This window comes from Borostomias antarcticus (assembly GCF_949987555.1).
Source record: "Borostomias antarcticus genome assembly, chromosome: 15".
NCBI classification, from domain to species: Eukaryota; Metazoa; Chordata; class Actinopteri; order Stomiiformes; family Stomiidae; genus Borostomias; species Borostomias antarcticus.
The window spans coordinates 13,923,319-13,948,171 of record NC_140248.1 but is presented as its reverse complement, the minus strand read 5'-3'; the positions used below and the strand labels follow the sequence as shown (position 1 = coordinate 13,948,171).

The 24,853-nt window shown below is 48.4% G+C and overlaps 2 protein-coding genes across 2 annotated transcripts in view; one reads left to right on the top strand and one right to left on the bottom strand.

The window, feature by feature from the left end:
* Positions 1 to 24,853, bottom strand: part of pcxa (pyruvate carboxylase a) — a 79,438-nt gene that overhangs the window by 23,914 nt on the left and 30,671 nt on the right. The window contains exons 10-13 of the mRNA XM_084450034.1: positions 20,359 to 20,541; positions 969 to 1,113; positions 428 to 517; positions 115 to 336 (exon numbers count right to left, since the gene is read on the bottom strand). Coding sequence (XP_084306160.1) covers positions 115 to 336; positions 428 to 517; positions 969 to 1,113; positions 20,359 to 20,541 — 640 coding nt within the window. The remainder of the gene's footprint in view (positions 1 to 114; positions 337 to 427; positions 518 to 968; positions 1,114 to 20,358; positions 20,542 to 24,853) is intronic.
* On the top strand, positions 10,640 to 16,294 carry lrfn4a (leucine rich repeat and fibronectin type III domain containing 4a; the record flags this gene model as incomplete). Its single annotated transcript, XM_084449795.1, has 2 exons — positions 10,640 to 12,405; positions 15,190 to 16,294. The coding sequence occupies 2 exons, from the start codon at positions 10,640 to 10,642 to the stop codon at positions 16,292 to 16,294; spliced, it is 2,871 nt and encodes a 956-aa protein (XP_084305921.1).

Sequence of the window (24,853 nt, the reverse complement as noted above, 5' to 3'; positions counted from 1 at the left end):
TTAACACCAACTGTGACCTTTTAAGGCCTAACATAGCAAATGAGAACACTGGTTTGGCAAGAGGAACACTGGGAGCTGGCAAAGGAGTGACAAACAGAGAGATACCATCCTCACCTCCCCAATTCTCAACGCTGAAGAGGTTGTTGAAGTTGTGCGCCACAAAGGGGGCGATCAGTTTGAGGTCGTGGGTGCGCACGCGGGTGGCCAGCAGGGACTGGTGGGCGTCTCTGAAGGTGGTGTCCATAAGCAGCAGGCCCTGGTGGGCGCGTACCGCCTTGGCAAAGCCCTCTGGACCCTCCCTTAACAAGACGTCACGGAAACCAACCGGGGGCTCGCCTAATCGGGGGAAGAAAAACCATCCACAAATCACCCCATTTTCATAACAGATGGCAAAGAGTAATAGGCACTGAGCTGGTTGCAGCCTCACCCATAGATATAGGCGGGACCACAGGATCAATGGAGGAGGGCTTGGCCTTTACTGGGATGGGAGTTGTTGGACCGTTCACCATGACATGGCCTGAGACAGGGAGCAGAAACAAACAGTAAGTCATTTGAGTTAGCATCATTCCCTAGCTACACAGTGATCTCTGAGCAAAGCAACCATTAAACTAATTGTTCATATCGGGAGTGTATTGTGTGTACTATCGTAGGTAGTCAGAGCACAATACTCCCATCTCAAAAACTCGAAAAACCTACTTTAATGGTAGGAAATGGTTCAATGGTTGCGCCAACAGGCATTAGTTCCAGCCACGCATGAATTTAGCCAATTAGCTCACCCCTTGATCTAGGGAGGGAACCGTTCAATTAATCAAGATCACTAGCTCCATTTTACTGATTAAATCTACTACCCCTTAAATTCAACCTTTAGTGCAGCAAAAGCAGACGCATTGTCTTTGATTCGAACACAATCTCTGTTAAGGACACATCTGTCCAAGATACGGTGGAGTGTGTCAGAGACGTCCTTTTACCCAGGTAGTGTAGCAGCTTTTGGGCTCGGTTCTGCACTGGCTTGAGGTTGAAGAGCTCTTGGTTCTCGTCTATGAACTGGGTGTCCACGGTACCATACAGGAACTGATCGTTACTCAGGACGTTCTGGAGGAAGGGGATATTGGTCTGTGTAGAGGTAGAGAGAGAAAGAGAGAGAGAGATAAAAGAAGAGCAAAAAAACAAGTGAGTGAGTGGGAAATGAAATATCGAGAACTGGCCTGCCTGAGCTATGACACTGGGGACAGATTGAGAGAGCAGATATTCTGCTCAGATCAACAGAAGGCTGATGTGCAAATGGTCTTTAAGGTCTGTGTGTGAGGTCATTCCGTGCCCAGTCCCAAATCAATGGCACTCAATAGTGCCACTCCATCATAACACATCCCCATGCTTGCGAGCGCTATCAGGGAAAAACACACCCAGAGAGAATACAGAATACAGTACACACTGGGCAAAAGTCTCAGGAATCCTGCTAATCCCCCACGTGTGCCTGTATGTCCCCCTGGGCCAGGCTTCCCATCTGTCTGTGCACTGGGATACACAGAGCCGAAGAGATCGTGTGTGTGTGTGTGTGTGTGTGTGTGTGTGTGTGTGTGTGTGTAAGAGAGAGAGAGGGAGAGAGAGAGAGAGAGAGAGATCGAGTGTGTGTGTGTGCATGCGTGTGTATGGGAGAGAGGGAGAAGGAGAGAGAGAGAGGGGGGAGTGAGAGATGAGTGGGGGAATGTTCTGCTGGTGTTCCAACTCCCCTTAGTCCATTTCATGGTCCACCTATACATTTCCAAGCAGCTGCATGCATAGAAAGCACTACAGCAGAGACACGTGGGAGCGAAATGGCCCAGATTGCTACAGTATACACACAAGCCAAACTGCAGGTGTTTTGGAATCAACCCTCCCCTAAAAGACAAATAATTAATAATGGCGCAAGTAAATAATACAGGAAGTCTATTTATACATTTTCAGTGATAACAATTGAATAACAACCGAATTAGAATTAGTTTATTGTTGGTGACCCCAATCTGTCAGTATGATAAGAGTGCTGTAGTACTGTAGCATTTCATATACCAAGCAGAGAACCCACATACAGTAAACAGTTCTGAGGTCAAACATACACCATCATTCCTGTCTGTCATCTTCCAGCTATATTCGGGTAGAGATAGAGAAGCGGGGGTAAACAAACTTTTATTGGTAAACAACAAGCAATGTGTTCTGCTTTTACTAGCCCCTCGGAGTGCCATGCAGGTGGAATTTGCTGGGAAACCATGAAATTACGGCTACCTATAACCCAGTTTTTTAAAGCACAACTTTCATAATGACTGTCAAGTGGGCGGGAGGAGGATAAACAACAAAACAAGCCTTTGAGCATCAATACATCTGGGATACGCTTCAAGGCTGCTTCTTTCTAGAGCGAATGATCAATTATGCACCCACGATGATGATCTTCCAAATTAGCCATTCATGATTTTTTTTTACGGAAAAAGACCATGTGCTTAAAATATTGGCCAATTTGTCTACTGGCAGGACTTCTGTGATGAGGATGGCCGAGCTCGCAGGTTTCGGTTGTGGTCCCGGATCTGTGACCATCACAGTGTGGAGCTGCCAGGCTGAGAGTGCTCCTGAAAGCTCCTCTCTGCCATTGGCCACACCTGTGCCATTGTCTGCGAGGAATAGTTGCATATTAAATGAAATCCCATTTTCCCTGCTTCTCCAGATATGTAATTGCTTCTCTCTGTATGCAATGCACTGTATGCTGTTGTGGCATCCCCCACGATAAGGGGAAACCAGCTAAGACACAGACCTGTGAGCTCATTAATTCCAATTCATTTAGAAAACTATGTGGAGGATTCAAGGAAAAAGGTGGTGTACGTACAAAAATCCGAAAAAATATGCATAAAAATGTTCAGATTTATAACATGCATTGCATATACGCATGTACCACGCCAGTTTCACTATTAACTCCAAACTTGGCACACGAGCGTGTCTTGTACCGCCCTTTTTAACACCCATAATTGTCTATAAATGCTCAGTGAAACGCCCCTTTCATCCATACCAACTGCATAATGACATGACAGTGTTACCCAGTGTGAAACAGAAGGTCTTGTAGGGATGATTGGTGGCCAAGTGGTGTCACTCTCCGAAATCGAAGATCATTTGTTCAATCCCCATCCGTGCCATTGTGATAACAATATTATGAAACTGTGCACTCATATTTGCCTGCCTGCCTGACTGAGGCGTCGAAAACGGCATCAGTTTAAACTGAATTTGTCCAACTGTTCACATTATTTATGAGAATGAATGTCATAACATGCAAGCATTGTGTAAATAATTTAGCTAGGCTAAATTATCATCCTGTTTGTCCATCCTGAGCCAACGTAGGCCTGTACGTGTGTTGGTGGCTGTAGTCAACTTGCTCGAGGACTGTCTAGTTCTGTCATGCAAGTATGACTCAAGATTTTGCTCGCACAGGTTTTGTATTTCTGATTAAACCCAGCGGGATGTGTTCCAAGTCCATGTGATCATTGACTTATACAAAACATTTATAAATGAGGCCCTAGGAGACAACTTTGTGGTAGACCGTTGAGCAGCTTTTTAATATAAACTTATCAAATTACAAAAACAAGTTGTATCTAACAAAACACTAATCTAACACTAAACTAATTTAGACTTTTACACCAAAACATGTGGCAGGAGGTCCATTGCAGCTCATCTAGCCGCCTGTCTTCCTCCCAGAGCTCTTCTGGACAGGTTTTAATCATTCAATTCTTGTCCATGGCTGATTGTAATGCATCTCAGGTGTGATCAATCAACTCAGATTGATCACTCTAAAGACCCACAGTCCCGAGGGGTCATGGGAGGCGGGGTTCATGGGTCCATCTTGTGGAGCTAAGGCGTCCATCTTCTGGAGTCATCCCTTGAGATGGCACACACCCTTCCTCCTTTAAGCTCAACTGTGGAGGGTGTGGTACACCCAACCATCCCTGTGGGGTCATAGACCATGACCTCGAGGACCACTCGCAGTCTAGGGTTCTCCCTTTCCTCGACTTGGGGAGCTTGCCTGTGGACACACTTCAGAGGAGAAGTGAGTTTGAATGGTTGGCCCCCCCAGATCGTACACTTTGTGGCCAAGTTGTGGCCAAGTTGTGGCCAAGGTGACCGGTCCTCATTCAGGTCCTCGTTTCCCATTTGGGCCTAAGCCGAGACTTCCAAGCCACCTTCACAACTGGTTGCCCCATCCTTCGAAGGGGACGTCACAGGTCACTGATTCTGGTAGCCTGGATCCAGATGTTCCAGACTCCCAAAGAGGAGTAATAACAATGGCTGTTCAATGGCGATTAAAAGTCTCAATTACTCTGAAATATCTTCTTTGAAGGTGTTCATTGAAATTAGAATGTTTTTTTCATTCTCATTTTCGACTTAAAAGTATGTTAGATTCAGGCAGATATGTTAGTCTCTAGTAATTGGTTAGGGAAAATCGAATCTCCCTCCCCCACGGAAATCACACATTGCACAATTAGTGGAAGCAATGTCAGACTGAAGATCAACGGAGTGTAACAAGTTGACAATTCTGTCTGATGGGCTAAGATCCCAGCTTCTATGGGGAACACTGACTGACAGGCATTAGTAAAGGATATTTGTACTGACCCGTTTTTCCCCTTCGTCCTGAGGCTCCGTCACTTCCCGTTCCTGCACAACGGCGTGATAAAGCTTGACCTTCAGGTCTTGAATTCTGAGGCTAAGGTAAAATCTCCCTGCTCGGTCGTCTCGTTCTCTTGTAACTGACCGGAGGACATGTTTTTCCTTCAGCCTTACTGCAAGGTCTGAGATATTATCTTCCAACTATTTTGTCTCTCAAGTCCAAAGCCCTCTGTTGTCTGTTGTAGAAGCCTCTCCGTCGCTTCTGTCTTTGACCCAAGTTCATCATGGTCTGACAGTAGCTCATTCCTCATCTCCTGAAGGAAAGTAAAGTGCCTCGGTGTATCTTTCCTCAAAGCCAGTAAGGCTACTCTGAAGTTCTACTTTCCCCTGTTTAAAGTTTGCAGGAGCTCAATTAATTTCAAGCTCTTTCTTCTCATACTGGAATAAAAGCTTGTCTTTGGTATCAAGGTTCTCCTGAAGCCTATTGTGAAAATCATTCACACACACGCACGCACGCACGCACACACAAACATTAGGCTTGGCTTCAACTTCTCCCTTTAAAGGGCGGCCCTCCCTTTGGAGTCCAGACTCCACACAATCCCAGCAGTAGGGAGCTCCCTGCTGTTGCTGGGCCTGTTCCTCTTCCCAGGCCTCCCGAAGACAGTCCATCAAAGCACTGGCCACAGCGTCCAGGCTTGACATGAGGAACCTATCCACTGCTTTCCACTGAGCTACGTATGAAGCCTGAAGAAAAAAAAAAAAAACTTCTGTTACCTGCTTTGACAGGTGTCTGTGGCCGTCCCACTGACACCAGGTTACTGTTAAAGGGCTCTTCAGACACCCAAGCAGCGGCAAGTCCGTCTTTCTTCCTTCTTGTGACCCTGCCTCCACATCCAAAGTGAAACTGCAGAAACATGGTCTCTAAAATCCTATACGTGGTTAGTGGTGCCCGCATTCTCCACCATTATGTGTCATTGCCGGGGATAGGGGAGACCAACATGCCTCTCGAACAGCAGCAGCAGGCAAGAGACTAGGGGACAGCTTTGTGCTACGCCGTTGAGTGGCTCTTTAATATAAACTTCTCAAATTTCATATCAAACTTCTATGAAACAAAACACTTCAAAAAAAAATCAGCCACTCTTAACATTTATCAGGAGGCCCATTGCTCCTCTAGATCTCCTCCCAGAGCTCTGCTGGCCTGGTTTTAATAGACCATTTTTCCCAGCAGCCATTTTGATATGTAATTGCAGGGTAAACGCATGTAATTAATAATATTAATTACAGCCCTGTTCCATTTAGGATTTAGGTGGGCCAGGGGGGCCTGATATTGTAGCTAACTGGAATGGCTGAGACACATTGAATAGATCGGGACCTTAATCAATTTAATCAATTATACCTTTGTTTATCCTGCTATGACATGTCAAAATGGTTGCTGGGAAAAGGGTCTATTGTCCACTTCTTGGCCCTGGCTGAATGCTCAGGAGCGACCAATCAACTCACATGCGATCACTCTCAAGAACCACAGCCCTGAGGGGGCTATGGGAGGCGTCCATCTTGTGGAGCAAAGGCGTCCATCTTGTGGAGCAAAAGCATCCATCTTGCATAGCTGTCTCTGGGGATGCCACACTATACTGATTCATACAGTGGATTACGGTTAAACTGACTGGATGCATCTTAGATATACTACATGTAAATACTCAAATTTAGCGGTGTGTTGGAAAAGATGCACAAAAAAACGTTGGACATGTTCAGAGAAGCCAGGTTTACTGTGTGTCAGGATGCTCGAATAAATGTACAGTGAATGCTTGGCTCCAACCCTTCTCTTGTCGGATGCATGTTACACTGAGCTGCGTGCCCCAACACGGCCCTCTAAATATAGACTAAAGCGCGAGTCTGGCAGACAATGAGTCATTCCTCCTCACCTAAAACAGAGGGATGGCAGGAACTAGGGGATGAGAACGACTACAGAAAAGGGGACTACCTCCACCCCTCCCACTGTTGTCCTGTCCTAAAAACTTTACCCAGCAGCCATTCTGACATGTCTTAGCAGGGTAAACACAGGTGTAATTGATAAACATTAATTAAAGTCTATTTTAGTGTGTCACAGCCATTCCAGTGGGCCAGCATGCACAATATCAGGGCCCTGGCCCACCTAAATCCTAAATGTGATTAAATACATCTGTGTTTACCCTGCTTTAACATCAATATGGCTGCTGGGAAAAGGGTCTATTGAAATGCCATGGGTGGTAAAAACAAACAAACACATCTCATCTGTTTGAGTTGTCAAACTGAGCCATTCACCAAGTTTTAGCGACTCTCACTCTCTCTCTCATCCATACATTATGGATATCTTTCTTGACGAGTGTTTAGCTACAGCGGCCTCTGCAATCAAGCACACTCAGTACAGTAAAGCCCCATAATCAGGTCCATTCATCCACCAGAGAAGTCAACTGCTGAATAATCAAATGTTTCCCTGTAACGACTTAAGATTCTGCACAGCACACGTTGGAGGAGCATTACGGACGGAGTTGCATGCATCCATCTATAATTTATAGAAAAGAATGGTTTAAAGACACATTTTGGCAATTTACTTTAATAGGCCTTCTGGCAGTCGCTGTACAGATTTTTTTACTGTAGTATCCATTTCAGATGCCTCAGCACAGCCCTACAATCTTCCCCCACCTAATTACAGTGTCTCTTTGACATATTGTACTATGGCAACATTGCGCTGCTCTGAAGCTGAGGATACAACTGTAGACTATAGACAGAGTGTTGTATAGTGGAGGTGCAGAATGCCCTGTTTCACACAGCTGTTTGGATAATACATGATAGTAAGGCTGGTGGCTCAACCACCTCCGAGACCTCCTACACCCTGCAGTGCCTCTTCTCATTTCAACTCCTTTCATCCTCCGCTCATTTTCAGCATTTTCCTCCCAACTATCCTCCATTCCAATTCCTTTCCTTTTCCCCTTGTAGCCTACTGTATAGAGGGCCAAGACTGCTTCTGGCTCCCCCCTCACACCCCCCTCTGTCTCCTCTCTGTAACGAACACATTGCAGTCTTGCTCTGCATCTCTCTCTCTCTCTCTCTCTCTCTCTCTCACACACACACACACACACAAGCGCGCACACACAGACACGCTCTCCCTGCACCAAAACCCACAAATCACACATTCGCACAGAACAGCGCGGCAGAAGAGGAGAGCGACGGCAGAACGAGCGACTGATTCGAGCTGAGAGAAACCCTGACCGCAGAGGTGAAACATGCGATCGTTACTCGTCATTTAAATCAGCGGTGGAGAGCCGGCCTCCGTCACCAATGCGGATACATTCTCTGCCTTATCATCTGGGGTAAATAATAACTGAGGCTGGGGTGACGGCAGGAGCCGGGGACTAAGAAAATATCGTTACCCTTCCACACAGTAGGGAAACGGAGCCGTAGATTTAGGAGGGGACGAAGAGGGATAGACGGAGGGGGGAGGGTGGTTGGTGTCTGAGAGGGCTCAGGCAGCTCCAAGATAACACAGGCTGGGGATGTTGTAGACAGCCTCGTTGCTCCTACTACGGACAGATGCAAAGGGAAACGGGAGGGAAGGCGCTGAATACAAATAACCACGGGATAAAGAGAGAAAAAGACTGGCGGGAACGCTGCCCAAGGAGTGGGCTTAAAATCCGAGAATTAGTGAAAGCCTAAGGAGGATATGGAGGAAGATAAACGCTGCGAAGGAAGACAAATGTTCCACACATTTTATGAATCTTTTAAAGTCAAACTCGTGTCTAAATCCTCAGGGATCATGCATGAGAAACTAATCGGATTATTTCAATCCATGCTCCAGTTATCATAAAGAATCAATGGATGTGGTATCCTCAACAGCAAGACCAGCAACTTCAGTAAGTTTTCCTTCTCTGTTCAGGGGTAATGAAGTGTAGTTCTTGTTTTGTGGTGAGAGGCCAGGAGCTGCAGTCTGGTCATATTATATTTTATTTATTAAATAACTGTCCCTCTGCTGGCCCTTGCACTCTTGCACATTTTGGGAAATGTAAAAGTCCTGACCTAGCAACAACTTGCCTGAGAAAACGGCAAAATAAATGTCGAGAGACAAACGGAAGCACAAGCGTATCCGCTTGTTGATTGGGGTGTGCGCGTGAGATGGATGCAACAACGGAAAGGGTGAAATGCCCATTCTTTGTTAAACCGTCAGCTCAGTACTGTTGAAGCCAAGATAACAGGTTGAAGGGGACTCAGACTTGGAAAGTCAGTCATCCTTACAGACAGTTCATCGGTCTTTGAAATAAATCATCAACCTTATAAATTTACATTAAAAAAAAACTCCCCCTCATTCTGCACTTCAGCTGAGGGTAGGCTACACTCCACGGTAATTGTGACAGCAGGAATGTCCTTCAGTCCTTCATCCAGCTCAGACAGACAGAAACCGGGGTTTTGGTGGGTCTATTGTCACGCCGGCTCTGTTGCCGTGCATAATTCCCTTCCTCCCTCTCTGTTATAGGTGGACTCCACCGGCTACACAGTGGTTGCTAGAAGAAAGATTAACACACTCACTAATCAACTAATCAATCAAACATATATATTCTCAGTGGTCCTTAACAAATGCAAAAGTCCATGCTTAATACGATAAAAAACTGCTTACACACATGGCTATTTATGGATGGTGTCATTATTCCCCCGGTGTCCTCCTCATCTCATACTCTCATTCCCTCTCATAGACAACGTCAAACTGTGCTTTGAGAGCATGACAGCAGTAGCCTTACTGCTAGTAGGCTCAAACAAGCACAAATTAAATATTCCAAACCTGGGGGAAAGCAGTTGCCGTGGCGAGGCAGAACAGTGTCACATTAATCATCAGCCCTGTAACATAGCTCTAACAATTCAGGCATCAGGGCCTCCACTCACAGCCCATTTCAACATAATGACCTAAACTGAATGGCCTTAACTCACACTACCAAACCCACAATTCAACTTCATGAGGACAATACTTTTCTAGACTGGTTTTCAGCCCCATGTCATTTCTTCTCATTAGCTGGTACATGTCCATGACATATATGCTTCAATGGTGAATGCGCTTGAATGGTGAATGTGCACGCACGTATGTGCGCCCACACACGCATGTACGCACACACACAAACACACACACACAATACATCAGGTTGGAGCGATCACTCTTGTGAGAACAAACAGAAGGATACAGTACTTGGCCTCAGTAAACAGAGTATCTCAGTGCACAGCATCAACCAGTGAACGGTGTCTGTCTGGTCAGAGGAAAATATTCCCAGCCTGGAGGCTGGTGTGAAACTGTCCCTGTTCCCTCGCTTCAAATCCCCCGCAAGGAAACACACAACATGATGCTTAGTTGAGAGCAGGAGCAGGGAACATGTAGTCTGGAAGCCAGACTTTCTCAAAAAAAACAAAAAACAATTTTGTTATACAATCTGGACTTCTAGCCGCCCAGAACGATTTCAGTGGGCGGGAGTACTTGCCTTGATAGACAAACGCCTTAAGCCAATCAGCATAACAAAATGTTTGCCAGTCTGAAGAATAGCGAAAATGTATTTTCCGCTCAGAGACTCCACTAGAGCATACCCCTATTCTACTAACGCTAATGTTACCGTTCTTTGCTTCGCGGTACTCGCCTCAACTATTTTGTCAAGGGCTTGTACTTCAATGTCGTCAACTACGGAACCCAATCAGGGGCTGCGTCCAACTGGGTTAGTTAGGATGCAGTTAGGATGCGATCCTGGATTGGCCCGGTAACATTGTAATTTCTAAAAACTGATATGGAGGGGAAGAAGTCCAGACTAATGGAAAGCAGAATGCGAGCTCACGTGATCAGGATGCCAGGATGGGGAACATTTTGGGACAATATAACAATTGGTGGTACTTGATAAATATGGTGCACTATACGTTTGACTTGTAATCGCTTATTTGGCCAAAACCTATGGAAAAAGCAGAAGCTAACAATATCCCTTTCTTTGTTTCTGCAGATGTGTGAATAACCGGCTCAACAATGCCTACATCCAAAACCCAGCCCCCCTCTTTGCTGCTTCGACTCTTTCACATGATACAATCCTTCCTGGCCCCGGCCCACACCTCGGCAACGTCCTCCCGGTGCAACTCTCCAAAGCGACACTCGGCTCCGACAGGTTCACGCTCCGCAGAAACACTCCCCTCGCCCGCTAGACTCAAGCTAAAGCGGAACGCCTTCTCGGCGAGGCCCCCGGCCCGCCCTCTGGCCCTGCGGGCTGCGTGGGCGTGGCTGGCTGTGGTGGCCTGCTCCTGCGTGTTGCCAGCCCTGCTGGGGCCCGGCCCGGGCGTCTCGGCGGGGGAGACCTGGGGCATGGTCTCCATCTGCCCCTTCCACTGCGTGTGCCGGAACCTCTCGGAGTCCCTGAGCACGCTCTGCGTCAACAAGGGCCTGCTGTTCGTCCCGCCCGACATCGACCGGCGCACCGTGGAGCTGCGGCTGGCCGACAACTTCATCCTGGAGGTGGGCAGGGTGGACTTCGCCAACATGACCGGCCTGGTGGAGCTGACGCTGTCCAGGAACACCATCCACGCCCTGCGGCCGCTGGCCTTCGCCGACCTGGAGAGCCTGCGCTCGCTGCACCTGGACACCAACCGGCTGACGGCCGTGGGGCCGCGCGACCTGTCAGGCCTCCTCAACCTGCAGCACCTCATCGTCAACAACAACCAGCTGACCCTCATTTCCGCCGCCGCCTTCGATGACTTCCTGCCCACGCTGGAGGACCTGGACCTGTCGTACAACAACCTGCGCCGGGTGCCCTGGGACGCCATCCAGAACATGGCCAGCCTGCACACGCTCAACCTGGACCACAACCTCATCGACCACATCGCCGAGGGCTCCTTCGGTGAGCTCTACAAGCTGGCCCGCCTGGACATGACGTCCAACCGGCTGCAGACGCTCCCGCCGGACCCGCTGTTCTCCCGCTCCCAGACGGGCGTGGTCAGCCCCACCCCTTACAACCCCTTCATCAGCCTGAGCTTCGGCGGGAACCCACTGCACTGCAACTGCGAGCTGTTGTGGCTGCGGCGCCTGGTCCGCGGCGACGACATGGAGACGTGCGCCACGCCCGCCCACCTGGCCGGCCGCTACTTCTGGTCCGTGCCCGAGGAGGAGTTCACCTGTGAGCCGCCCCTCATCACGCGCCACTCCAACCAGCTGCGGGTGCTGGAGGGCCAGCGGGCCACCCTGCGCTGCCGCGCCATTGGCGACCCAGAGCCCGTCGTCCACTGGATCGCGCCGGACGACCGCATCGTGGCCAACACCAGCCGCGTGCGCTCCTACCACAACGGCACGCTGGAGGTGCTGGTAACGCGGGCCCGTGACGACGGCACCTACACCTGCATCGCCATCAACGCGGCGGGCGAGGCCACAGCCCTGCTCAGCCTCAAGATCATCCCCCTCCCCCACCGGGGGAACAACACCGTGCCCCTTGCCGCTGCCGACCCCAGGGGGGGCGACGACCCCGGCTCCTCAGACATCTCCAGCGGTAGGGCGGGCAGAAATGGGATGGCTAGCGGCGGCGGAGGAGCGGTGACCGGCAGGAACGCGACGGGAGGAGAAGGGGAGAGTGGAGAGAGGGGGGCGGACGGAGAAAGCGGTGGCGCCGGCGAACGTCTGGTCGGGGTCCTGGGCGTGACTGCCAACTCGGCGCAGGTGCGCTGGCACATGGGCGGTGCCTCGGGGCCGTACCTGGTGTGGATGTACCAGATCCAGTACAACTGCACAGCAGACGACGCGCTGGTGTACAGGTGGGCATCATTCACCTCCCTTCACTCAGACTACAGCACAGACGGAGGAAAGCATGTATGAGATGGTATAGTATGTATAAATGTATTTTGCACTGTCCTGTCTTTGCACTGTCCTGTCTAGTCCTTGCACCGTCTATTGTTGTCTATCCATCAGTGTTATGCACCAGCTGATCAGAACAAATTCCTATTATGTGAAAAAGTAGTAGTAGCAGCAGAAGTAGTAGTAGTAGTAATAGTAGTAGAAGTAGTAGTAGCAGAAGTAGTAGTAGTAGTAGTAGTAGTAGAAAGAGTAGAGTAGTAGTAGTAGTAGTAGTAGTAGTAGCAGAAGTAGTAGTAGTAGTAATAGTAGAAGTAGTATTAGTAGTAGTAGTAGTAGTGGTGGTAGTAGTAGTAGTAGTAGTAGTAGTAGTAGTAGTAGTAGTAGTAGTAGTAGACCAGTAGTACTAGTAGTACTACTAGTAGTGGTATTAGTAGTAGTAGACCAGTAGTACTAGTAGTAGTAGTAGTAGTAGTAGTAGTAGTAGACCAGTAGTACTACTAGTAGTGGTATTAGTAGTAGTAGACCAGTAGTACTAGTAGTAGTACTAGTAGTGGTATTAGTAGTAGTAGTAGTAGTAGTAGTAGTAGTAGTAGTAGTAGTAGTAGTAGTAGGCTGTGTGTGTGTGGGCTTTGGAACAATGTAAACTACAGTACCAAAATGCTTAACAGATTTGCCGCTTGCAGAGTTCTTGAGTTAAAAGATCGAAGAGAAAGATGAACACAAATGTGTAGCCTTGAAGAGTGCAGGAGTTAGAGAGAGGCCTCACAGCAACGCGAGAGGGTGAGGTATTTATTGAGGGATGTGGAGGGAGATGGGCTAGCAGAGTGAGAGAGACTTCAAGGCTCAGGGGAGGGCAAGGATGAACTCCTTGCAAAACCTGCCGAGCTGAGGGCAGTGTCACATCCGATCCCGCTGACTGGAATGGCGATGGAGAAGGAGAGAGAGGGTCTGGGGGAATACAGAGAAGTGTTTAACTTCCAGCTCCCGCAGCCAGAAGATCCTAAATAGAGATGAACCGTTTGTACCAAACACTTGCGCGCGGCTGAAGGACCTGTCAGGTTATCGTGTAAGAAAGTCTATTCTGCCAGAATGAAAAGCAACATTCCTTCCCAATCTGCGATTTCCAGCAGTGCCACCACCCGCCTGCTTGTTTGTACAGCCTCCCTCTCTCCTTATCTTGGAGAAAACGGCATCGCCAGGCTGCCGCCAGCCTCCAAGCCATCAAGAAATAGCTACACTTGCTGCTGCCAACCTCACACACTGACACGTTTGAATCTGGGTTAGGTGCAGACGTGAACCCAGTGTGAGAAGAGAGTGAGAGAAAACGGGCAGATACAGAGGAGAGGTGTGGGGAGATGAAGCATTACAGTAATGAAGAGGCTGAGTGAAGTCTGGCGCTGGCTCCTTTCTTCTCTTCATCTTACACAATACGGTGCTGCAGGGAAGATGGCGCTTTGCTTGATCCTACATTCACGGCTCATGGTACTGTACCACATAGTTCCCTTGACGACCAAACCCTTGGCGTACAGTATGACACATGAGCGATACTCGTGTCCAGACTTCAAGGTAAAGGTCATCTGATCAAGTTAGGGGTACAGTGGCTTTTATTCCCAGCGGCGCCATTTACAAATGGATGACAAACACACATTCATACAGGCCCTAAATCGCAACCTTCACTCGTGACTTTTTATTAGGGCATATAATGTGTAAACCACTCACTGAATATTTAACAAAGCCTGCTGGGATAATAGCTTGCACACAAAGTTAATGTAGCGGATGAAGCCATCATTATCATTATCATTACAATCCCTGCATGCAATGAAAATCACGACAAACAACAACAAAGTAATAAGTAGCCCAAAACGGGGGGCAATTTGGAGTGAAGAGTGCAGGAATGAGGATGAGCAGCACAAGGGCAGAGGGAAGGATATCTGACAACCAGACAAGATTAGAAAATGCCCAGGCCTCCCTCCGAGCGCTCGTAATTATCTCTATAGTAAACACCAGCAGTCTTCATTTGCTGTATAAGCGGCCCAATACATTTTCATTATGTCTGTACACCTGCATACACATCACCAGAATCAATACAACAAGCAGCAGCATAACTAAACAGCTCCAGTATAAGAGAAGGACATGGAGGACAGAGTTAAATGCTTCCTAGCAAAGACAGTTGGGGGACGGTGATGGTGGTGTGAGGATCTGTGGGTAAGATGTTTTTTCCCCCTGTCCATGTACCTAGTGCCAATAGAGTAAGAACAATTCACCATAACTAAGCATTAATGCCCTAGTCTTGGCATCAGGCCTAACAGAGCCCGCTAACAGTAGCGTAAGGTGACAGATCACACCCTCTTTGAGCACAATCCATCCTTTTCATATGTATTTATCTAGTAATTACTATTTAATTACAGGCCATAACTAAAGCAAAATGATGAGTACCAACATGTCATTGCCTTAGAGTTGTCTCGAGTACCTCATTTCCCTCACAGCCTCGACAATCACTCCCTCTACAGCAGAGTGTTATTGATTAAGGCCATTTCAATAACAAAAGAGCAGATTCGAGCACCTCTCCTCTTCCTTTCTTAGCGAATGCCCATTAGCATCATTAGGCCTGGGCAGTACTGCTGCAGCCTATTGCATTTCACTGGATTCATCTTCCGCTCCTGTTCGCTCCAAGATATCCTCTTTCTCTGCTCAGCAAATGACTCATCAATATTCCTTGTTCTCTCATTACCCCGGCCTACCAGGATCCTGCCCCCTACGAGCACCGCGTTCCTGCTGAAGAACCTGGTGTCCGGGGCTGACTACAGCCTCTGCGTCCTGGCCATCTTCGACGACGGCGTCTCCTCCCTGGCCACCACCATGGTCCTGGGCTGCGCGCAGTTCAGCACCAAGGAGGACTTCCCAGAGTGCCGCTCCCTGCAGGCTCAGTTCCTGGGTGGCACCCTGACCGTCATGGTGGGCGGCGTGATCGTGGTGACCCTGCTGGTGTTCACCGTGGCCATGATGGTGCGGCACCGCGTCTGCGGAGACTGCCGGGACGAGGGCCACTACCCCGCCGACCACCACGACGACTTCCTCCCCGCCAAGGCGGGGGCCGGTGTGGACGTGTACGCCCAGACCAACGGGAACGGCAGCGTGATGATGGTGGCCCTGCCCAACGGGATCCTGGGCCAGCAGCCTAAAGCACAGCTGTCCAAAACTAAACCGCGGGTCAAGACCAAGTCCAGGACGCTGCCGAAGAGCAGAGCTGAGCCGGATAGGCAGGGTGTGGAAGGCAGAGGTCTGGAGGTGGCTGTGCGGGAGAAGAGTTTGCCTCCGTTCACACCCGAGAGTGAGAAAGTGACTCTGTACTATTCCCCAGCAAACACCTCCCACACGCTACCCAACCCGCGAGCGCATAAGGCCCTGATGCAGTCAGCTAGGCTCAAACAGTGGCGCTTCGAGGAGCGGCAGACGGATTTGGATAAGATGTTTGGCTCCAGATACAGTCTCACCTCGGAGGCTCCGGGATTCAAGAAGAAGGGCTCCGCAACAGACTGGAGGAGGGGGGAGCGCCCCCCGGTGGGACCGACGCGCAGCTGCTCCTTTGATGTGGGCGAGATCACCACCACCGCGTGCTACGGCTACGCCAAGCGGCTGAGCGTGATATGGACCAGGCGGAGCCAGTCACTGCACGGCATGCTGGTCCAGTGCGCCTCGACGACAAGCTCGGTGAGCAGTACGGGCGGCGAGCCGCACCAGGCCGCCCACGCCATCGCACGCGGGTACCTGCACGCCTACAACAACACCTCCAACTCCAACTCCAGTGTGACGGCCATCGCTGGAGACCTGGAGGAGAGTGTCGTGTAGAGCAAAGCAACTCGAGTATAAAGTGGACTAGGAATAGTGCTGCATTTCACAACACGTAAAAGCCATTTGGCTTGACAAGGGACAATGATTGAACATTCTGAACAAAGTAATGATTAATGTAGCTTACTGTGTGGATAATTCAATACAAAGAATGTGTTAAAAGCATCACAAAACCTGGACAACGTGAGCGAGACAATGCTTTAATGGCTATATTTAATTGGTTGAAAACGCCCCGAAAAATGCACTTCTGTTTTTAACGAGATGAATCAATCAATGGTGATTTACTAGCGTAAATAAAACAGTAGCTACTCGACGTCAGCGTGTCAGACTCTGAATGTCAAACGGCAGAGCGGTGCACACAAGAGACTCATCTCAGCACCGCGACAATGGGTCGCCAACTGGGAATAGCTTGCATGTTTGAGGAGAGCAGGATGCAGCCTATCTGCGAATGCAGCGCTGTTTGTTTGAAAAGACAGCAGGAGAGAAGGGCAGGGAGGGGGTGCGGGGGGGGGATTGATGACGTGAGGGAGGGGTTCTGAGATTAAGAGTGTGCGGGGAAAGGGAACACACTAACGTTACACATCTATTGGTGCCATTTGTCATATTAAGTGCTTTGTGGAGGTATGGTATTACTACATTTATACTCACACAGTCCCTGAGTTCAATTAGCGCAAGCCGTGTGATGGAAAATGTGATACATATATTCACATTTATAACAGTGAATAGAGAGAGAGGGGGTAGTGTGAGAAAGAAGTGCATGCAGTCATTTTATCCATTTGCCAGTCGCAAACTGCTTCCTTACCTGGCCCAATTAAAAATATACTGATCGCGTAAGCACAGCAGTGCTGCATGTATGTACATGTACTGAACACTGACCAGCAATTCTTCGTGCTTTGTTCAGATCACAGAACACAGTATGTCAAGTTCTGCCAACAAATGACGTTTACATGACATTTACACAGGGTTGTTGTATAGCTACATACTGTAAGAATACATCCTCCTACAAGACTTGACACCATCTACGCTGTACATAAATACACATAATGAGACTACTAGTAGTTCAATGTTTTTGTTTCTGACAGCCATAATATGCTGGATAAGGAACGAGAAACAAGTCTCCTTAACCAGTCCTGATTTTCTTTAGCATCAAACCATCCAATTAATTCCATCTGGCTGGCTACATTCCGCCTGTGTATTCTAAAGCCCTACTTTGCAAGTTTCCATCTTGAGGAGGATTTAAGCGAGTGTTTTGACTCTCACCTCACTCACTTTCTCACCACGCTCAGATGAGGGGGCCAGGGTGTTCCCATTCCCTCATGACCTTCCAGAGACAACATTCTGGGTAATGTAAAAGGACAGGACATCCACGGCTAGCGTCTCTCCCAACCAATTGAATGCTTGAATAGTAATCTCTGCCCTCCAGCTCAATCATTGGCAGTAAGTACCTAGTGTGAGTGAAGCTCTCACTCCAACACTTTCTCCCAAATTCGCACAAAACTAGTGTCATGAATCCAAATGGTCTAGTATGCCTCCTCTAGTGTATATAGAGAATATTAGAATTCAGGTCACAGCCTTTGTTCCTGAAGGCAATTTGTACCAATAGCTACAGCAAAAAAACTATAGAGGTATCATGCACACTGCACCATTAACACAATACAGAGAGAAAGAGAATATGAGGAAGAAAGAGAGAGACAGAGAGAGGACCAGCATTATGCAGATTAGTCGTGTACATGCATGTTTAAGTGGTCATTAAGAGTCTGCTGCACACAGCATAAATTCCTTGTTTTTTTGGTGCTTTGGTCACACCTTGGTCTCCTGAACACACATGCTGATATAGTACAGTGTATGATATAGTACAGTCTGGTGTATGTCAGTATGAATGGCAAAACAGAGGGGAGAATATTATGACATTGAGTTGCCACAGCTGTGAAATCTTTAGATCCTTATTGCCCATCGCTAATTCACTCCCCCGCTCTGAGGGAGTACGCCAAAGCTTTTAAAGATTAAAAAAAGATCTATACATAATAATCAGCTGCATAACCAGTTATCTGAGAAAGATGGGAAATATGAAGACAATCTGTCTCCATCCCATCTGCTCAGCAGATCTGCCTCTTCGCTTTTAAGTATCTTCCCACTTATCTCAATTTCAAGAAGCTCCACTCCCCATCTCCCTGCTCTGCACTTTACACAGTCGCCCAAAGTCAAGTTACACCTCTCAGCACCATTAAGAAGAGATTAGACCTAAGAAGAGAGAAAAGCCCTTTCAAAAACCTACTCGCGTGCGTGATCACACTTCAGCACATTCCTGGTTCTAAGGTAGATGTAGATGTAAAGAGCGGTAGTTTGCCGCTACGTGTGTGTACGGTGTGGCTGCAAACGAGGGGCCACACTCCACTTAACGTCATCACACAGAACAGACACGGCTAAAGAGTACGCCAAGAGAAGGGAGGAAAAAGCTGGCTGACTTTGGAAGTACCACGACCAGTTCAGGCACTCTCGCTGGCCAAAAACATCTCTGCACACGTAAGCCTCTGTAAGTCTCTGTTCTCGCATAACACCACATGGCCGGGGCTTAGCAGGGGGAATAACTTAGCTTTGCTCTTACTTGAACAGGCAATTAAATCTCGTGGTGTCAGTACTAAATAAATTGTCCATCTGAAGGCGCTTATTAATAAAAGAGGCCTAGTATCTCCCGCGTCTACGGAGAATGACTGGCTTCTACCTTGCTGGGAGGAACAGCTTGGGTGGGGCCACGCAGGAGTAGGTAAGGTGTGGGAGAAAAGGGGGGTTTAGTTTGGGAAGGGAGGACGATTAATCAGACATGTAAGGAAACAGAGGGAGGGAATTGAGCTACTGACATGCTCTGAACCTGAGCTCACCCGTCCTGAAGTGATAATCAGTCATCATTAGAAGCACATGACAGCGAGCCTGTTAATGCTCCGGCGGAGGAGAGAGAGGGGGACAAAATCCAGGGCGGCGTTAATGTCTTTGATATTTTGGAGTGCTGCCTTTGCAAATCATTGCGCCAACAAAATACCTTGGGGGGGGGGGGGGGGGGGGAGCAAAGAGCGCGTTAGCTGGAGAGGGGTGGCGGAGGGACATGCAGAGGGGTTTACAGTGGGAAGAGAAACAGAGAGAAAGAAACAGTGTGAGAGATAAGAGTAAGTATCAACACCACACGTTTGAAACCACTGCATATAGAAGACTAGCAGATAACAAGGCAGACGAGGTACAGTCAAAGGAAGACGGGTGGGGAACGAAAATGTTTTCGTCTTTTTACAAAATCCTACCTCAGTTCAATCAGTGCATCAAAGCAGGCTCCTGTCTGCGTGTTTCATTTCATACCTCATCAAACGCGTACGCAGGAGTCATCCCGTCTCCTGTATAATCAGCCTCCAGTTCCCAATGCTGCTAAATTATTGGCCCCCTTCAAATAGTTTTATTCAAGAGATGTGCGTCAAGCAAGGAAGATGAAAAAAGTAATTTCTGCTCTTCTATCTATGTACTGGTTTGTCATACTGTGCACAACATCTCTTAACGGATCAAAGATGTTCATCTGAAGGAGTGATGCACACAGCGACCAGAGTTGAACAAGCATCATACTCGTCAGAAAGGCAACAATGCCACGAAGTCCTGGCCTTAGTGGGCCCTCTTTACTTCCTCCTCACGGTTCACTTAGCCCGTTCTGTCACCCCTTCGATGTGCTCTCCACCTCCAGACTTGCCATTTTCAGCACATTTTAGCTCTACGACTTTCCCCTTACTAAGGAGCTTCTGCTTAATTCCTTTTTCCCCCGCCCACCATAATGGCACCTACTGTACAGAGGGGTTTAGGTCAGGCTAACATTTAGCTTTGTCCAAAAGTGCACATTAAGCACATTTTTAAAAGGTTACCATTTATAAGTCCTAAATTCTTGATGACTGGATTAAGTGGGGACTGAAGCCTTACTTCCTCCGTCATTCATCATATTGCTGTCATCGGAGGGGGTAAAGGATGAGACAAACTTGGTTATTCTACCGCCCTGACGATTACACGGACCAACCACCCTGGAGTAACGCACGCACCTTGACCCCTCGGACGCGAAACTCGGCCAGCGCCCGGCTCATCTTGGCGGCGGCAGCCGGCAGGTCCTTCCCGCTGGAGATGACCTTGACCAGCAGGGAGTCGTAGTGCGGCGAGATGACGGCGCCCTGGAAGGCGGAGGCGCTGTCCAGCCGGATGCCCATGCCCTCGCCACTCCTGAACACCTGCACAGAGGGAGGAGAGGATGAGAGGGGAGAAACACACACGGGGGGTGAGTCAAACACTTGAAACAAAATGCACCGATATTGAGTCCTCATGCTGGTCCCAGCTTCCCCGCTGGCTCGGTCACAGCTGATCCGCAGTAGCACCGACTGCGGCACTGCAGATGTTTTAATTAGCTGATATCTATTATCCGCCACCATTTCCTGGTCCAATTAAGATTCTGAGGCTCATTTCATTTGAAAGCACATTTGATTGAGGCTCTTTTTGATTAAATACAGTAACATGACAGGATGTCGGTAAACGAAGGGCTCCAAATGGCAAGGCTGATTGAAAAGGCGCAGGGAGTTTCAGCAGTCACTGTTAAATATACTGTAAGGCGATCAAAGAGATGAGATATCAGCAGATAAGCCTACATTCACCGTAGACTGACAGTGGGGGCTTCCTTCCATTAATACTAAAACATTCAGCTACTGAACCGGGGTTTGAATACACCATGTTGATAAAAAAGCAAATCCCAGTAACGGTAGGTCCGCGAAAGGTCAGTTTCTCATCCTACAGCCTCCGTTCATCTCCCTCTGCTGCTCGGGGGGTTTAAAGCACGGTTACCCGTTCTCTCTGTGTGTGTGATTGACAGCGCGGGGAGGACTGGGATCTCACATGAAACCGAGCAGCAGCCAAGCCTCACGCAGCAGAAATAAATGTCGCCCGCAGAGAGAGCGTCCCACACCCAGCAGATGTGGCGCGGAGCGGCTGGAGGGGCCCATCTCATCCGTCTCTCTGCTGCTCGGCTCCCTCCACTGGCACTCTTAAGGTCCAGGGATGTTCCTCACAGCGAGCTGAGAAATGAAATGACAACCCTTTCTGCGATAACTGACACGTGCTGAAGGTGGTAATTATCATTCAGTCGGAAGCCTGACAGTGAGCCGGGCATATAGAGACCTAATGAGTGTGATGTAACTGTAACGGGGGGAAAATCTTCCACATCTGTGTTGCTAACTGATGAATCGGGCGTTGGCAGGCGACAGTTATTACGCTAGTTTATCTCCTAGCACTGAGGGATGGAGACCAAAGCAACAGTTTCAGGCTGCAGTAATACGGTGTCAGGGAAACAAACATGTCTGGTCTCTTAAGCCACGGGGTGATGTCATACCTCTGACACTAGAGACACACTGGAAGATGTCTAGTGACATTTCCACAACACAGTGACTAATGCCTTTGGGACTCTTCCTTCAGAGTGTGTGTGTGTGCGTGCGTGCGTGCGTGCGTGCTGCTGTGGTCTGGGACCGCGGGCTCCATGGGAGGGAGGAACATGCAGCAAGCACTTGCTCCCATCGGGATCCAAGTCTGACGCTTCAACCTTTGTCGCCAAGGCAACAGGGTGGATAAAGATGGCTGCCTGCCAATCCATTCATCCCTCTCTCCCTCCCCCTCTCCCTCCCCTCCCCTCCCCTCCTCTCCCCTAACCTCCCTCATTAGACACAGTACCCTTTTTTTTTTTTACAAAAATAGGTTGCAACACCCTCCACTCATACCCCCAAAGCCTGAGACCTCACTGTCAGATGTGGCAGAGCATCTTCACCACACTTAACCTCCAAAACCCCTCCACGTATCGATCAGCTAACTGTCAAGCTCAACAAAGCCTTCACAGCTCCCTCGCCCAAGGGTGCCCAGCATCTCTCCTCCCCTCCAGACTCTCTTGCTCACGCAACACTTCAAACACGCTGTCAGTTCACTGAGTTGAACCGGTCCGTGGGATTGACGTCTTGAAGCTACAGAGAACAGAAAAGCGCACACGCAGAGCTGTGATCCGGACACGCTGGGGCTCTCGCGGGGAGGGTAAAATGTACAATGGTAAAAAGATTGCACTTATATAGCGCTTTTATCCAAAGTGTTTTACAACAAAGGCCTCTCATTCACCCATTCACACACACATTCACACACCAATGGCGGCAGCTGCCATGCAAGGTGCTAGCCTGCTCATTGGGAGCAATTTGGAGTTCAGTGTCTTGCCCAAGGAGGGGCCGGGATTCGAACTGCCGACCCTGCGGTCACTGGACGACCCGCTGTACCTCCTGAGCCACAGCCGCTCCATCGGTAGTGAATGATGATTATTTCAGCTGCGTTTAAAAAACCCAAAGCAACAACAAAAACAAGTCTTAATATAATCTATGACCTCTCTTTTGCACTTTGGTGTCAAATTAAATGATACGTCCTTCTAGGTCACTGTACAGTAGCAGTAGTAAACACATCGGACAAGTCCTGGCGAAAAAAATCAAGCTTTAAAACGTGGCCATTTCTCTTTCTGCCACGTCTCCCATCAGTCTTTACCGCCAGCCCTGAAAAATGGACTGTTCCATCTCCACATCTTAATGGATGGAACAAATCACAGTGACATGGCAGCAAAGCACCACAAGCTGCTGTTCAGCAATTAGGACAACAGGAGAAATACTCTTATCCCTCCACTCCAATCACCCATCACACTCCATCTCTTAAATAACACGCACACACACACCTCTCACTGGACACCTTTTACAAAACACAAGACGTATGACTTTCAATGCTGGCACTGTCTAGTGTGAGACCAGACTCGATACTAACTGACGGATATTTGTAGAATGATGAACACGCAGACAGAGAATCAAGAGTCAAGGATCAGTAGCTGTGGGGCCAGTGCAGGGTTCAGATATTAGCGCTAATTACGCATGTTCTCCGTCGAGACAGAGAGAGGGTCAGTGGGAGGGGACAGGGAGGTGAGGCGGGATGGAGGGAATGGTTATGAAGCGATGATCCCTGGAATACGGAATGAAGGAAAGCGTACTGAGGAACATTGCACATCAGTCACGCAGTCTCATTAGGCTAGCCTGTTAGAGGGTCAGAGGGGGGGGGGTAGTGGCTCTGGGTCACAACGAGGGGGCTGAATACTGGTGGAGGAGGACAGAGATGTGAGGGGACAGGAGGACACCGGGAGACGTGTCATCTAAAGGAACACAGCGGAGCGGCTGTAGGGAAATCAGACCGATGAGAGCAAACAGAGAGAAGACAGTGAGATCTGTGGAGGAGGGGAGCGAACAGCATTAGAAAAGAAACGCGTCAAAGCGGGAGGAGATATTGCAGAGTTGGAGAAAAAGCCATAGAACTGAGAGGACAAAAACAATGCATCAGGGAAGCAATGCGTCGGCGATGGCTGGGGGAGACAGAGAGAGACTGGAAGAGGATAATGAAGTCACGAAGAGTGGAGGGGCAGAGCTGAATCATTTCAGGAGAGCAAAGCCAAATTGAAAATTTGAATCTGCAAACACAACTGGACAATGATAGGGGGAGGAATTGAAGAGCAATGGGACTGAGAGAAAAGGAGGGATGTGGGTAAACAGAGGACGGGGAGGAGGAGTGGGAGCTATGGAGGGAAAAGCACAGTTAAATGGGTATGGGTTGCAGTACAAACCGGAGGAGAGACAGCTATGATTTTATTACCTCAGAGACTGCAAAACAGGGACATTTTTCTTAATGTATAGAATGTCCATCTTGATTACAGCAGAGTATGTTTTATTAGGTGAAGAGCCAGGGGTGAAGGAGAGATGTGCATTGATATCCATTCCAACATATCAGCAAATGTGAAATTTTCAATTTCAGGTCGCAAGGACTGATTCCGTTCCTGGGAGGGCAGGCTATAGGGTTTCTGCTCTGCAACAGATGGGGCTTGCCTCCAGTGCACAGCACTCCGCTTGTTTAAATGGGGCAGACTTCTGCCCATGTGTGTATGATAAATACTGTGTACATAGAATCAAAATGAGACGTAACTCATTAAAAATACATTCAGTTGACTTATAGAAGTTGGCCTAGGCTAATAACCAGGGAATTAAACTAGGTCGTTTCAGAACCAAACTGAATGAGATTCAAATTGCATACTTATTGCAGTGTTTTGAGAACACTACTTAGCTGAACTTACTATTTATTCTCTTGTAGAACTATTGTGTCATCTGAGGCGCAGCTGTAACTTCACGTTAAGAGCAACAGAGAAGAAACATACATCCTCCTTCACAGAGACAGTATCAATATTACAACAACAGCCAAACTCAAGCACATAAACATTTCACTTCCATCATTTCTTTTTCTAGCTTGAAGTCAGCTGTTCCCACAGCACTTTGTCAAATGGAAGAAATTGCACTAACCGCTCCATCTTAGGAGGAAAGCAATACCATACATAAAGTGGCTTCCTGCTCCGAGACGACATTTGAGGAATAAATATCTACAGTGGAGAAAAAAAAACATGCATTTCGAATCTGACAACCTTTCTGCATAAATCCTTCTGCAATG